The 17,594-nt window shown below is 36.2% G+C and overlaps 1 protein-coding gene across 1 annotated transcript in view; it reads right to left on the bottom strand.

Moving 5' to 3' along the window:
• The window catches only part of SEMA3E (semaphorin 3E), a 243,294-nt gene that overhangs the window by 85,594 nt on the left and 140,106 nt on the right, over window positions 1-17,594 (bottom strand). The window contains exon 3 of the mRNA XM_032873241.1: window positions 3,733-3,792. Coding sequence (XP_032729132.1) covers window positions 3,733-3,792 — 60 coding nt within the window. The remainder of the gene's footprint in view (window positions 1-3,732; window positions 3,793-17,594) is intronic.

Below are 17,594 nucleotides of genomic sequence, written 5' to 3'. Positions count from 1 at the left end.
AAGCTAAGAGCCTTTCCCTTAAGATCAGGAACACAACAAGGATGCCCACTCTCACCATTATAGTTCAACATAGTACTAGAAGTCCTAGCAAAAGCAATCAGACTACAAAAAGAAATAAAATGTACTCAAATTGGCAAAGAAGTCATCAAACTCTCTCTCTTTGCAGATGACATGATACTTTATGTGGAAAACCCAAAAGACTCCACCCCCAAATTACTAGAACTCATACAGCAACTCAGCAATATGGTAGGATACAAAACCAATGCACAGAAATCGCTTTCTTCCTTTTTTTTTTTTTTTTTTCTTTAAGATTTTATCTATGTATTTGGCAGACAGAAATCACAAGTAGGCACAGAGGCAGGCAGAGAGAGAGGAAGAATCAGGCTCTGTTGAGCAGAGGCCCGATGTGGGGCTTGATCCCAGGACCCTGGGATCATGACCTGAGCCGAAGGCAGAGGCCTTAACCCACTGAGCCACCCAGGCGCCCCATCACTTGCTTTCTTATACACTAACAATGAAACTGTAGAAAGAGAAATTAGAGAATTAATTCCATTTACCATAGGACCAAAAACCATAAGATACCTTGGAATAAACCTAACCAAAGAGGTAAAGGACCTATACTCTAGGAACTTCAGAACACTCATGAAAGAAATTGAAGCAGACACAAAAAGATGGAAAAACATTCCATGCTCATGGATTGGAAGAAGAAACATTATTAAAATGCTTATGCTGCCCAGAGCAATCTGTATTTTCAATGCCATCCCAATCAAAATACCACTGGCATTTTTTCAAAGTGCTGGAACAAACAATCCTGAAATTTGTATGGAACCAGAAAAGACCCCGAATCACCAAGGAAATGTTGAAAAAGAAAAACAAAGCTGGAGGCATCATATTGCCTGATTTCAAGCTGTATTACAAAGCTGTGATCACCAAGGCAGCATGGTACTGGCACAAAAACAGACACAGAGATCAATGGAACAGAATAGAGAGCCCAGATATGGACACTCAACTCTATGATCAAATAATTTTCGACAAAGCAGGAGAAAATATCCAATGGAAAAGAAGATAGTCTCTTCCATAAATGGTGCTGGGAAAATTGGACAGCTATAGACAGATGAATGAAACTTGACCATTCTCTTACACCATACACAAAGATAAACTCAAAATGGATGGAAGACCTCAATGTGAGATAGGAATCCATCAAAATCCTAGAGTAGAACATAGGCAGTAACCTCTTCAACATCGGCCACAGCAACTTCTTTCAAGACACGTCTCCAAAGGCAAGGGAAACAAAAACAAAAATAAACTTTTGGAACTTCATCAAGATAAAAAGCTTCTGCACAGCAAAGGAAACAATCAACAAAACAAAGAGGCAACCATGCAATGAGAGAAGATATTGGCGGGCTGATATCCAGGATCTATAAAGAACTTCTCAAACTCAACACCCAAAAAACAAATAATCAAGTAAAAAAATGGGCAGAAGACAGGAACAGACACTTCTCCAAAGAAGACCTACAAATGGCTAACAGACACATGAAAAAATGTTCATCACTAGCCATCAGGGTAAGTCAAATCAAAACCACACTGAGATACCATCTTACACCAGTTAGAATGGCCAAAATTGACAAGGTGAGGGGAACCCTATTACACTGTTGGTGGGAATGCAAGCTGGTGTAGCCACTTTGCAAAACAGTGTGGAGGTTCTTCAAAAAATTAAAATTGAGCCACCCTATGACCCAGCAATTGCACAACTGGGTATTTACCCCAATGATACAGATGTAGTAAAAGATGTAGAAGGGCCACATGCACCTCAATGTTCACAGCAGCAATGGCCACAATAGCCAAACTGTGGAAAGAGCCAAGATGCCCTTCAACAGACAAATGGATAAAGAAGATGTGGTCCATATACAATGGAATATTACTCAGCCATCAGAAAGGATGAATACCCAACTTCTGTATCAACATGGACAGGACTGGAAGAGATTATGCTGAGTGAAATAAGTCAAGCAGAGAAAGTAAATTATCATATGGTTTCACTTATTTGTGGAATATAAGGAATAGCATGGAGGACAGTAGGAAAAGGAAGGGGAAAATTAAGTGGGGGGAGTCAGAGGGAAAGATGAACCATGAGAGATTCTGGACTCTCAGAAACAAACTGAGGGTTTTAGAGGGGAGAGTGGGGGCATGGGTTAGCCCAGTGATGGGTATTAAGGAGGGCACAGATTGCATGGAGCACTGGGTGTTACACACAGACAATGAATCATGGAACACTACATCAAAAACTAATGATGTACTGTATGGCGACTAACATAACATAATAAAAAAATATGATGAATGAAAAAAGTTTACAACTGCTCAAAACAATGTGTCTAAATTAATTCTAGCAAACATCTTCCTGGTAAATTAGGTACTGCTGTTTCATGTTAAATAAATTACAAAATACTAAACTCTTTAAATGCTAAATATTACTCTGATATCAACAATGCAGTAGCCAGTAAATGTAACATTTCATAAGGACAGATTATGACTTTTAAAATCTCTTATAGCACCGTATTGGGTGCAAAAGCCACCAGAACAATCTAACCAGAATTGATCAGATTAGAGCATTCCCTTGTTCAGAACGAGCAACATACTACTGACCTGATTATCCAGAGCACATGGATATATTTTCCTCAATTTCCCACTCATACATCATTCTATTTTGAAGGTGACCCCCTATTATTGGGAAAATGTGACCATTCATTCAGCGGGGGAAAAAACAGTCTATTTTCCTATGACCATAAGCACTTGCTTTTTATGTCATGAAACAGTCACACCTAGGATGAGCGAATTAGGCTACATTTTGGCTCTATTGGATTTAGGCTGACATAGCCTATGAGTATGTTCAATTAGTCAGCATCATGCTGTGGGCTAAGGCAGCAAGAAGGTCTTGACTCGCTCCTTGGCTGGGACCCAGTTGCCATAGACTCAGGACTTGGTATGACATGTGTTAGCCTTTCACATGATATTTTTTTCTCACCAAAAAAAGAAAAAGAAAGAATGAGTTAACTTTCAAAAGGGGATGTGCACATGCCTTCCTCCAAAGATGTGTCTTTTGTCATCAGGCACCGACTCCTAGCACATTTAAAGTTCCTTCGCGCATGTTTTAGCCGGCTCGGCCCTGGGTCAGAGCTGCTGCTTTGGTACAACGTCACGGGCTTGGGGAAGTTATGGACAGACTGAAGATGGATTCTTCCAGAAGGAAAGACCCTAAGCACGCTGTGGGATAGGTAAAGCCTTTGGCTTCTCCTTTCTTTCTGCTTTTTCTCCTTTTGTTTCTTCATTTGGTTCTAATTTGCCCATCAAAGAAAAATGAAATCTCACAAAGAATCCACTTAGCTTTCCCTTGAATTAAAAATTTACCTGAAATTATTTTTCCCAACTATGTAGGAAGTAAGCATTACTATAAGAAATTCATAAATCTGAGTTCATAAATATGTAATAAAACCAAAACCAAGATCTAGAGACACCTCAGCTTCCTTTACTCTAAGCTCACATCGTAATCAACTCATAAATAATGATCTCTATACAATGTATATGTCTGTACTAATATGTGTATGTATTTTTTTTTTCTTCCTGAATGAATTGCATATATGCCTTTTAGGAGCAAATAAGAGGTTAGGGAGTCAGTCCCTTGTGACTAACCAGGGACAGACCTGATGATGTGTTTAATTTACAATGAGTAATACTTACCGCATCTTTTCCTTTCATTACGCATTCTTCTATTTTTAGTGCCGTACTAGGCCAGTGTATCTGAAATAAAAGATTATGTACTATTATGCAAATGCAAAAATATACCACAATGAAAAACCATTTCATTTTTGCTGTGTTCCCAATATGTTTTCATTTCATTCCATTTCCTGAGATGATAAGTCAAGCCTTTAGCTTTTTTATAATCAATATTTGCCTAATAAAGACACTTATATTTGAGCTTTTATTTCATGCTAAAACTTAGTGGTTTAACGAAGGCTTTCTAAAGGCTCCCTCAAGACTCAGCCCTTCAGAGGCCACGCATGCCTCAGGAAGCCCTGCTCTGTGCTTGACCTGCCATGACCTCCACCATCAAGTCTTTCCCCTGAATCTGACCATCTGCTCCTCCAACTCAGGCACCTCCCTGAGTTCCCTTTGCATTTTTACCACTTAGCCCAGAATGTGGTGTGTGGGGACTTGGTAATGAAAGCTAAGTGAGGGATTAAAGGATGTAGGACTCCTGTATGTTGGAGGGACACCCAGACTGCCTCCAGATCACCACCACATCAAACATGGTCCATCTCTGTACATGTCCCTCCGACATCAGTAAAAGAGCATCACTGGCATGTACGAGGAATGGAGTGAGGTTCGTATATATAACCTAGGAGGAGAATTACTGGGTCTTAGGAAAAGCATATATTTAATCTGTTAACACAGTGCCAGAGTGCTCTCCAGAATGGTATCCTGTTCATATTCCAGCAGCAATATCCCCGTATCTTCATGGACACTTGCATTGTTAGCTTTTTAATTTTTGTTCTAAGCACCTCAGATTCAATACTCAATTTAACTCTTACCACAACTTTATCAAAGATATAGTATTATCCAGGGAGCTCCTTTCAAAAACAAAACAAAACAAAGTACATTTCTCTGTCCAGCCCCACAATGCCGTACATCTATGGATGGGAACCAAGGAATGGGATCCATGTGAGTAAGTGTAGCTAGTGGTAAGTTGCCCCAAGACCTTAAGCCTTCCTATTAATAGTTTATCTCCACATCTGGTGGATCAATCCCCTGCTCCCACCAGGCTGAAAAAGCTCAACTGGACCCCTTTCTTGTGTCTCCCTCAGATTTCTGGGGCGCAACATCTCATGCTACTGTGTCATCTTCATGGTTCCTGCTGGTTACCCGAATTACCAGCATCCTGATGACAGATTCTGTTTGGAGGGATACTGGCTCTGACCAGAATACCCTGTAACTTTTTCAGCATTGCTTTCAAATACTTTCACCTTAGATCCATATGGACTGGGGTACAGAACTCCTATGATGTCCTCTTTTCCTCTCCTACCTCCTTGTAAGAACTTTGAGCCAGGCTACCTCAATATTTCTTTGGTTCTTTTCTTTTTTAGGTGATCATCTCCTGTTCTCAAGTTAACATTTTGGTGAAGGAGTAGGAACTTACCAACAGAGTAGCCTGGGCCTCTCAAGAGATTAATATTTCTACAAATAAACTTTTCCTCCAAGAGCTCCCAGGGGAAGGGTTTAGGTATAGCTTCCTACTACCCAGGGTCAGTGTTTACTGTCATTAGACTATTGTTTAGGCCTGTGTCAGTGACCAGACCCTCTTCCTATCTATGGCAATCTGTCCCCTTAAGGCTCCTATTATCTCTCCCTGACTTCTTCCCTCCTCCCACCTACCACCATCCCCTTCTGTGCTCTGCTAGCCTGAGAAACCATTCTGGGTATCAAATTAAATATTAGATATTGTTGATAAGGAAGTATTTTTTTTTACTTAGTGAGCACGCTCTTTAATTATTTTTTTTAGTGGTCAACATTTACAAATGAGAAATTCTGCATAAAAATCAAGATTTCTGGTTTTTCTAAATGGGCCAGGCACTCTCCTCTCTGATCTGCTTCAGACTTTCTTTTACCTGACTGACCTCTGTAGTCATTTTAGTTTTTGAAAACTGATATATTTATGTTTGAATCCCAAATATGGTCACGATTTAATCTTTTTGTTTTTTTAAAGTTGTGCCCCATAAAATAACATGTTAGGTATTTATATGTTAGAAGTGAAAGAGGCTTATCTCTTAACCCACACATTACGGAGCCAAATCCAGTCCCTGATACATGAATAATATTGGAAATTTATAAAAGTGATGTCAAAGGCATTTTATTATAATGATTTTTACATAATTACATGTATTATCCTAGGAGTAAGCACTCTCTGGTTTCAATTACAGGTATAAAATAATACTTTGATATTCTTATCAGTGTAATGGACCCCCCAAATTTCTTACTAACAATATTCAACATCAGGTGTTCACAGTGCAGTATATAAACTTAAAAAAAAAAATCATGTGTTTTCATTTATGTTGCAACACAGAAAAAAGACAAAAGAAAAATCTAAAAATGTAAAAGAAAAGCAACTAAAACGCCAAAAGCACACACATAAAATACTAGAATCAATGTTCATGATGGTAGCAGTGAATCCAGCAGTGAATCAGATGTGATTTAGGAAAGACATCACGTATCATATCAGCATCAAGTTCAGATGCAACCCTGCATCAGCTTCAGCACAGTCACTGATACCATTAAAGGGTACGCATCCTAGAAGTGAGGCTGTAGAATTAATAAACTTTACTGACCAATGATTTTGGAAAACATTTTGCAAATGGGGTGAGATATTTTTCAGATGATTTCTAAGGCCCATTTTCACTTGAGATTCAATTTGGTTTTGGAATTATGATTTTACTGTGGATGCATAAATTATTCAAAAGGATATGCTAGAATATGTGCATATGTAGACACATGTCTATGGGCTGTATATATATATATATGTATATAGTATATATTATATATACTGCATATTATATATATACAAGTAAATATAAATATAAATTTATTTTAGAATCATCTATCACTGGAAAGATTTTCATGACTCATTCGGTTACCAGCATCAATAAATCAGAGAATACCTCATTTGTAATTTTGAATCTTACTTTATATTCTTATACAATTTGGGAAATACAGGGCTCTTCCTCTTGAAATATTAGCATCCCTTCTTATTCATTTTTCATTATGTAAAATGATGACTTCTTTAAACTGCATTTTCACAATTTCCAAGTAAAACTCAACCAATTCTTTGGAAAAATATATCAAGTTGAGCTTTTCAACTTTGAAATAATATCCAGACCAGCAAAACTAACTCAGCATACTACAGAATCTTCTATTCCCCTAAATGATTGCTTCATATCCATTATTTCTAGGACTGTTTGAATACATTGTTTAGGGGGCAATTCTCTACAGAATTTCTACACGTCTTCTGACAGCTTCTGTTCCCCATTATTTTTTCGAACAGGCTTGAAGGTAGAGATAGAATTTCCCTCCAGGGAAAACGAAGACTGGTTTCCTGACTGGGATAATAAAGTGAATGTTTCCCTCTAGACAAAGGCTGAATAGGTTTGCTTTAACGCCCTTAGGAGATTTCCTATTTCCTAAGCTTGAGGTTTATCAGGCATAACACACACTCACTGTGTGTGTGCAGCATCTACCTGGGATGCCATGTGCCACCCCCTGTGGCACTTAAAGGGGCAAAGCAATTGCTGCAAACATGATGGCCATGCTACATGCTAAGCTGTGGCTAATACAGTCCTTTGTCTCTGACCCAGGAATCTCATCTCTTCTGGCAGAATCTTGGAAATGGTATTATGCTAACTTGCTCTCTTACAAGTGAGGTAGAAATCTCAGACCCTTTACAATTTAAGATAATATATTTTGTGATAGTGAATACGAAAAATGGCTTTCTGAAGGACTGTCAGAATCTGTATTGTTTTTAGCAGCAAATGTAATAATGTCCATTGCTCTTAGAAAGAAAAAGTCATTTTGCAGGCACATCTTACAAAGTGTTTCACTAAAAAACCCTTTCCTGGTATTTTCTTAATATTTCTTCCAGCTTTGATCCCCTATATTGCTCTTCTTACTTTCTTCTACCTAGGATTATATTATGATTTATGTACTTAACTTTAGCTCTCATATTAATCTGTAAGTTACAGAGAGGAAGGCAATGTCTTATTTCTGTATCCCCAGCAGTGCACAATCCTAACGGGGCACACCTTCAATGTGGTTACTGCTTAGTCAACGTCTATTGATTGACTTATATCAATCAATATACTATTATCACATTCTTTGTAAAATCCATCAGCAGTAAAATGTGAGAGATAAGCTTCACTGACATGAGAGGTTGCTGTAAACAGTGGCAAAGGAATGAGATAAGTAACAATTTTCAGTTTAACCAGGGAGGAAATTCTGTATGAATTAACAAAAATCTCAGCTTTGAAAGACTGGTGGGATTTCTGAAGACAGAGAGAAGGGTCTTAACCAGATCACTTTGAGAGGATGGGAGAAATGCAGAAGATTAAATTATGAGCACTAAGTACTCTAGAGCCCAATAGCCAGGAGTTCTCCGAAGAACAATGTCATTATAGATTTACTCAAGTTTTGTTGTTGTTTTCGGTTGATTTTCTAGCAACCCTTACAGGCCTAGGATGGCATTCAAATGTTCGTTCAAGTGAAAAAAGATGAGAGAGCAAGACCTTGTGAAAATGGGGTTATTTTAAAATCATCATGTACAAGTATTCTGCCAAGACAGCAAAGGAAATTATTTTCTTCATTTGTTGTGGAAGTCATGATGTATTTTGGTTCTGCTCCAGAGTTTATCATCAACAAAACCCCATCAAACTAAGCTATTTGTTCTGCACACAACATTTTTTAAAGGCAGTTAAACAACAGGGTGTACACTATTTCCAAATTTTCTGTTTCAAAAAGGTATAAAAAGCAAAAGGTTAAATACACATCATTTCATCACAATCCTCCTATAATACAATTTAATTGTTCCAATTCACATTTACAGGCAATTTACTATTCTTGAATATCTCAAAGGAGAAATATAAAATAAAAATTAAATTACAAAGCTATTCTTTTTTCTGGACTCCCTAGTGAGTCTCATAATTATGCTACAGTTGAAGATTTAACAACTTACTGTTAAAAGATATTATGACGCTGAGATTTAGGGAGGCAAAAACAAATCCACAAAGAAGGAATAATTTAACTGTCTAAAAAAAATTTCCACTTATAAATAAATAATCAGTCCAGTAAATCTCTCTTCGTGGAATATATTTCACTACCTTAGACACTATTATAATTTCATCTAATATATTCTCTAATTCTATTATTCTAATAAAAACGTTTATTTATATTTTAGATTTTCCTTCTACATTTTACATCTACACATAGTACCCATGTCCATCAATGCATATTTAAACCATTTGTCCTATAAATATCATGAAAAAAATATATTTTGAGTATAACACACTAAGAGTCCTAATGGTTTATAAATGGTCATCTTTAACCTGACATATAATCATTTTTAGTGTTTATGCTTTTATACTTAATTATAATGACTGTCATTATTTAAGTAGTTTATATGCCAGAATTATAATCTTTTGAACTATAAACAAGATTTGTATTTGAAATGTTTATATGCCAAAGCATTTGAACTAGGACAATATTATTACTACAAAAACATTATTGGCCTGATGCATGCCCTTTTTAATGGATGAAATTTACTCAATTGCTAACACTAATGTAAACTACCATCTGCTATTTATATGCAAATTATATTTTAATGCTTTTTTCTACTCAGTAAAAATATTAAATTCTAAAATATAAGAATTTCTTTTATTTTTGATGCAATAAAGTTGAATTAATGGGAAAAACAGAAATACTTTTAAAAGCAAGTGTCTAAAAGAGTGGTATGTATAGATATCCTAATTAACTAGTGTAATGCTAGCCTAAAAGAATAATGGTAGGAATAATTTTAGAAAAAAGCCTGAAATTTGGGGTGCCTGGGTGGCTCAGTGGGTTAAGCCTCTGCCTTCAGCTCAGGTCATGATCTCAGGGTCCTGGGATTGAGTTCCACATCGGGCTCTCTGCTTGGCAGGGAGCCTTCCTCTTCTCTCTGCCTGCCTCTCTGCCTACTTGTGATCTCTCTCCGTCAAATAAAAAAAAAAAAAGCCTAAAATTTATCAACTTAGAGAAAACTATCGATGATTGTTAAATTCAAGTTTATTACTAATATGGGATAGCCTATAAAGTCCAATTAGGTTTGGGGACTTTAAGTAAACATACCTACTTTTGATTTCTTTGGGAAATGGAAAAAGAGAAAAGAATATTTTATCCTTCAAACTACTATTGTTATCTACCTTCCAGAGAAAATTTTTGACTTTTCAGGAAATTTCAGTAATCCTCACATAAGCACTGATGGCAAGGCACTATAAAGACTGAACACCGCCACACTAATTTCTTACCATGGCTGAATACCATGGTTGAGAGTCAGTGTGGCTCTCAATCTTTGCCCTAAGTTAACAAGTGGGGAATAGTTCCTTCTTGTACTAATCAGTAGTTTTTCTCCATTCCTGTCACCAACAACTAACCATTCCACTAGTACTTCACCATTACTAAGGTAAAACGCTGTCATGCTAACAGTGTTAGAACCAAGGGAAAAGAAACACCACTGAACGAAAGGCAGGGCTAACGGCAGAGTGAAGACCAGCTGGGAGACGTGGGGTTCGCACCAAAGCAGTCATCTGCTTCTCAGTGGTAAGACACAGTGGAAAGAGCATAGGCTCCCCAGACAGACAGACCCGGTTTTCAATTCTCCCTACTATTTTATGGCTTCGAGCTCCAGTTCCCTAAACGTACTACTGCTAAAGCAATCATGCTAACTGTAATTCTAGTTATGTTATGCACATATTCAGAATCTCCCACCAGCTCATGCATTGCCTCGATTAAGTTTCATCAGCACGTCAGTCAATATTCTTCACAATCTGGTCCCAACTATACTTCCAACCTTAATTCTCACTCTGTACCCTGTTCCCACCACTCACATCCCACCCTCCCCCCAATCTCCGCCCCTTACATAGCTGCTTCGGATATTAGTCAATATTTTAAACTGCTCTAAAAAAATTTCTGTTCTCTCCTCTACTCACTCTTTTCCCACCACCAATTTGTACAAATTGAAATTCTAAGTATCATTAAAAGTCCAATTCAAATTTAATCTCCTCCAGGAACCCCCACCCACTAGCTTTTGTATACTTCCTTACTATTTTAGACATTTATGACAGTTTTATTTAAATTGTGCTGTATATGGCAAATGTGTATGCATCTTCTCCACTATATTACACATATTTTAGGGTACAGACTGTTTTGTTCATGTCTTCATTCTTCATATCTCCATGTAGGTATCCAAAATGTAGTTCAATAGCCCTCAAAATATGTCGGACTCTTCTACCTTACTTAGATATGGCAGTGCATGACAACTGTGTGCTGATTCAATGTCTAGTTCAGACAGTAATCATGGTAGCAAACAGGTAGATGGCACTTACTATGATCTACAGACTGTTCTAGGCATCTAATAACTCAATGAATCCTCTCATAAAAGCTGTGAGGTAAGTACTATGGTCACCTCTCCCTCACAGGTAAGACAACTGAGAAATAGGGATGTGGAGTAAGTTGCCCAAGATCACTCATAAGAGGCAGACCAGAAATGGGAGTCCATGCAGTATGGCAACGTATCCTGTGTTCTTTGTATTTACATTCTGTTCTTTGTAAAAAGTGTTAGAGTATCTATGAATTAAGACAGTTAAAATGAAGTAAAAAGTAAAATTAGTATGTTCGCTGTTTTTATTAAATTTCAAAAAATTAACTGTGGTCAGCTGAACCTCATTTTAGAAATAAAACATTGATCAGGACAAAAAAGGGCACCCTTTCGACCAATAAAGAAACACAAATATACTGTATCTAACACTTCTTTAGTGGTAACCTTAAATGAATGTGATAAATGCAAATAAGGAAATAAATTTTTCTCATGGAATATAAAAAATAGTACAAAAATGTTTTCAATAATTCTTAGATGCTATTTGAAAAAATTTACCTTATGTAATATCAAAGGGATTTTTATTTTTGATTATACTAGTTTTAGTTTACTAATGAATATTATTATTCATCATTTTGAAAGCATATACATTATTAAAATATTTTAAAGTTACATGAAAAGATTTTTTTAACCCTGTTTTAAAAGACTGGGTTACTAAATAATTGTGTAAATATCGAGTTGGCTTTTAAATGCTAAGAAAATACCAGCACTTTTTGTGCTTTTTTTCCCCCTTCTTGAGCATAATTGTGATATATCTAACATATTCAGTTTTCTATGAGTTAACTCTAAAAAAACTTAACTCATTAATTTTCCATGATTCTATTTAAATCCTCTTAGACTTAAGTCCAATTAAACTACACCAGTGATTAAAGTTCAAAAAACTATGCATCACATAAAAATAAAATTTAATTCTGCTGAGTATAAAGCTGCTAACCCGAGAATTTAATAATAATATAATAAACTATCATTATCTCTTCTGGCTACATCTTGACTTTACAAGAAGTATAAATGCATTGGGGTGGAAGGTGTGAGGGGAAACATATACATTCCTTTTCAAATTATCTAGATTGGAAGTGCTTCCTCAATACAAAGCTGTATTTTTTTTTTTAAGATTTTATTTATTTATTTATTTGACAGAGAGAGGCACAGCAAGAGAGGGAATGCAAGCAGGAGGAGTAAGGGAAGGAGAAGCAGGCTCGATCCCAGGACTCTGGGATCATGACCTGAGCTGAAGGTTGATGCTTAATGACTGAGCCACCCGGGCCTAAAACTGTAATTTTAAAATTAAGTAATAAGTAAAAGAAAATTTAATGAGGAATGTTTTTAACAGATGAAAAACAAAAGCCAATTTAAACACGAGTAGCTCTGAATTTCCATGGTTAGAGCCCTATCCCAATTTAGAAACTATGGGATTTTATCACACAACTACTTATTGAAAGTGAGATACAGATCCAGGCTGTACCTATCGGAATTCAAGTGAAAAATGTCTGCCAGGATGCTTTGTCCTTCCCTTTCCACATTTTTTACTCATACGAATGTCCTGATCTTGTCATATTATGATCAGAAAATTGCAAGATGTTTTAAGATTTTTCATTCAAATAATGGTTTCCTCTAACTTAATCCAAGTTTTTCTTTTTTTAACACCAAAGGCTTTAAAGATAAAAAGGAAAAAAAAAATTTTTAATTTCTCAGAAAGTTCCAGGTGAAATCAGAGTTTAATCACAAAGTCTCACATTATCTATGGATTTTAGAGATCTTTGAAGACAGCAATTTGTAGAAGCTACTCTCTTGTGGCAGGTGTGAATTTCTCATAAAATAAAATAAAACCACAAGATAAAACAAATATAATTATAATTGAAATTTTCACAGTAAATAGGATTTAACACCTGGATTGACTTTTCTGAGTGTGAGTCAAAATACAGACTGAATGAAGCAGAATTTCAGTGCAAAAGACTATTATTACATCATTTGGGAAACTCTATGAACTAAGTAATTCATAAAGCAAATATACCTGAGTCTGTTAAATGGTAAGTTCTTATCTATTTCAAAATTGCAGGCTTACCTATGTGTACTCATAAAAGTTCTGACTATTATACATAAAACAATTATTTATTTGGCACCACATATAGGACCAAGATTTCCTAAGGCTTAGAGGGACACATAATGCTTCAATATTTCACAGTCTTGAATGCACATTACAATCACCTGGGGGGTGGTTTAAAAACTGCACTTCAGTCTGGGGTGGGGGACATCATGGCCCAGATATTATTTACCTTATAAATAATGTTATTAGTGTGCAGCCAAAGTAACAACTACCCCCACACTAAAACAGGATCCTACCTTGTTTGCCAGTGGGGAAGTGGGTAGGTGGTTGGTGGGGGTAGGGGTGGGGACAGAAGGCAGACAAAATTAACCTAAAAGAAATTAGAGAATAATTAGTTTCAAAGTGTTTCTGGCAGTAAGTACAAGGGCAAATGCAAAAGAGCAGAGGATGAAGAGAACATATATATTGGATGAAGTTAGGATTCACAATAGACACAGTTACATTCTTTTAGTATCTATGTTCTTTGAGTGCCTACAACTGCAAGCATGAATATAACACAGTATCTATTATAAAGGAGCAATCTTATACAGTAGACTGGCAAGTAAACAGCCAATTTCAATATAATATGAGAATCAAAATAAGAACAAAGATTAAGAAAGGGGTGGGGGAACATTCTCCAAATCTAGTTTAGAAGAGAAAGGAGGTAACTTAAAAAAAAAAAAAAAGTGGGTATGTTAGAGGGAAGGAGAGTGTGTAACAATAAGGAGATATTAAAGAGCAAACAGAGGTACTCAACATCACTAATTATCATCATACCACAACAAGATATCATCTCACAACTGTTAAAATGGCTATTATAAAAAAAATTTTAAAAAGTGTTGGTGAAGATGTGTAGAAAAGGAAACTCTTTTGCAGTGCTGGTGGAAATGTGAACTGGCATAGCTTCTATGGAAAATGGCATGGAAGTTCCTCAAAAAAATTAAAACTAAAGTGACCATAGGATCCAGCAATTCTACTTCTAGTTGTATATTCAAAGGAAATCGAGAGTCTGTCAATGGATGAATGGATAAAGAAGATGTGGTGTACATGTATACAGTGGGATATTATTCAGTCATGAGATGAAAGGAAGTCCTGTCATTTGCATCAAGGATGGACCCCGAGAGCATTATGCTAAGTGAACTAAGTCAGACAGAGAAAGACAAATACTGTATGATATCACTTATATGTAGACTCTAAAAAAGTCAGATTCATAGAAGCAGAGAGTAGAACAGTGGTTGCCAGAAAGGGGGCTTGGAGGGATGGAGATAGAAGATGTTAATCAAAGAGTACAAACTCCCAGTTATAACATAGTAAGTTCTGGGGACCTAACATACAGCATGATGATGATGATTAATACTAATTTAGTATTATATACTAAAAGTTAAGTTGTTAAGATAGTAAATCTTAAATGTTCTTACTACAAAAAAGAAACTGTAACCACGTGACATGATGGATATGGTAGCTACCACGATGGTGGCAATCATTTTGCAATATATAAATTTACCAAATCAACATGTTATACCCCTTAAACTTACACAATGTTATGTGTCGTTATATCCCAAGAAAGCTGGAAAAAGTGACAACAGAAGTGATCTGCTAGGAATGCGCTGGTGTGGCAAATGGAGATGAGACTAAAAAGGTAAATGAGAGTAGAAAACAAGGATCTATAACTTTGCAATAATGAGAGCTTTCCATTTATTTTCACTCAAATTTTTTAGAATGTTTTATAAATGAAGATTATGGAGCAAGAGCTGTTAACTATGGCATGAAAAAAGAATTCAGGAAATCTACCAGCTTTGATTGAAAAAATTACATTATTATTTATTTGCATAATCTCCAACTAAAATTAGCACCTCTATAATATAAATGCAAGAAATAAATCAAAGTATTAATACCCGTAGCTTAATAATGAAGAGAAATACCTGATATTTTATTTAATTCTTTTAAAGATTTATTTTAGAGAGAAAGAGAGATCATGTGTGCATGCGTGGAGGAGGGGCAGAGAGAGAATCTCAGGCAGATTCCCCTTTGAGCATGGAGCCCCTTGCAGGGCTCAGTCTAATGACCCCAAGATCATGACCTGAAATGAAGCCAAGAGTTGGATGCTTAATCAACTAAGCTACCCAGGAGCCCCAAGAAATATCTTTATTAAGATATCTTTAAAATATCTTTATTTTAAAGATATTATTTTAGATATTATATTATATATATTTTTAGATATATTATTTAAACATATTATTTTAAAGATATTCCTAAAATATCTTTATTAAGATATCTTAATATTACTTGAGAGTTGTTACAGGTATCTCAAAACATTATTAACATTCATCATTACTTTGAAATTATAGTACTGAAAAGAGCAGTTGCTACATCTTATTATTTAATACACTAATTAAGAAGCTACATGTTTTTATACTATTAATTATATTATTCTTATAGTGTGATAGGTTTATCTCCAAATATTTATAATTTGATGACTGTTTTCAATATTTTGTTTAGTAATCCTACAAAATGATTTAATACATTTGAGGGTCCAAAGACTTCACCTGACTGCCAAATAGATCCATGACACACAAAATTTTTTAAGACCCCCTATACAAAACTGTATTTGTTGCTGATTTTATAGAAAGAGAGGAAATGATATAGAAAAGATAAAACATAACCAATCCTTAAAAAAAGTCAACAGGGTGGGATACAGAGCAGGGATAGCAGGAATGGCAGTGCGTGAAAGGAGAAAGCACACCCCCACCTGTAATAAGGAGGGAGGGAGAAAAGTCACACAGAAGTAGCAGCACTGGTGATAGGAGACAGAGGATCCACCTGTTTAATGGTTTCTATTTCCTACTAAAGTTAAAAATTACGATTAGTCATCTTCCTGAGGAGATTATCAGGGCTAATCCATTGTGACACATTCCTACATTGTGACTGCAGGCCCCATGGGAAGCATGGACACTCCCGGCCCCAAGAGCTCAACAGCTAATAGCTGGATTCATTCCCTCACCCCCATAGAGCTCTGCGCAGGTCTCAATCTGACTCCGCCCTTCCGAACCATCAAATACTTCCATTAGATCATCTCAAACTCCTGCTCTGACTTGAGCAAAATCCACTGAAACTCCCACTTTTTTTTTTCCAGTGTTCCTTGACCTTCCTGTTTTCACTGAAACCACCATGTGCCCTGAAACTTTTGTTTCTCTACCAGCCATCTCTAATGGTGGTGGCTTTTTTTAATCTAAACTCACATGTTAAGAAAGGTATTTTAAGTGATCCTTCTTGCCCACTCCTAATTAATTTTCACCCTAAATTCATCTACCCCATAAGAATTAAAAACAAAATAGTAAACATAAAACCTCTGCTGCTCTGAATCTCATGTGATCACAACCATACCACCTGCTCTCCCTCCTCATAGTCATCCATCATCCTTTGTCACGTGCTCTTTATTAATGGAAAGATTTTTTTCACCTAGATTACTGTCTTTCTCTTCAGAAGGATGAATCATCAGCTATTACCCTAGCTAATGGATGCCCCATCCTCTGATCTTTCGATGATCTTCCCTTGAAATCAATCTCAGCCACACACTGTGATGCTGCTTCTGTAGCCCTCACAGTCCACTATACGAGCCACTAGTCACAACCGGCTACTGAACCTTGAAATAACCAGCTCTATTTCTCTCCATAGCAGTTATCACTATCTGCTATTATTGTATGGTATTTTTTTAAGTCAGTATTTTCTAATCTTTTACAATGTATATGTCCTGCTTCTGAGATAACTATTGGGTTATGAAAATTACAATCAAATAAATAAAATTAAAAATAAATAAAAATGTTATTGTAGTTGCCAAGACCGTGAGGTATTGGTGGGGATAAACAAATGAATTAAGGGAAGACTGCTGAAAAATATGTGGATCAAAGAGACCAGTGGAAGAAGGTTTGGAGGGTGTGCGGATCCCAGGAACTCAAACACTATTGGAGGGAGTGGAACTTTGTATAACTACTTTCTACTTTGGAGAAGTATTGGGCATTATTTTGTATAAGTGAACATCAATAGCAATTAACCTGTAACCAGACATATCCAGAATATATGCCCTACAGGCATTCCTTCAGGAATTCATATTAGGAGATATCACTATAGTAATCATAGAAACATCAATAAGGCAAAATCTTGGGTACCATCCAATTGTCCTTTGATAGGTAAGGGGTAAACTGTGCTAGAGTCATACAATGGAATATATTACATACCAGTCAAAGTGACTAATAAGAGCTTACACATAGCTTCCAACGTGTGCGAAGCATA

Source organism: Lontra canadensis, unplaced genomic scaffold (assembly GCF_010015895.1).
Source record: "Lontra canadensis isolate GAN:19392208 unplaced genomic scaffold, GSC_riverotter_1.0 scaffold48, whole genome shotgun sequence".
NCBI classification, from domain to species: domain Eukaryota; kingdom Metazoa; phylum Chordata; class Mammalia; order Carnivora; family Mustelidae; genus Lontra; species Lontra canadensis.
This window is presented reverse-complemented; position numbering and strand designations above follow the sequence as displayed.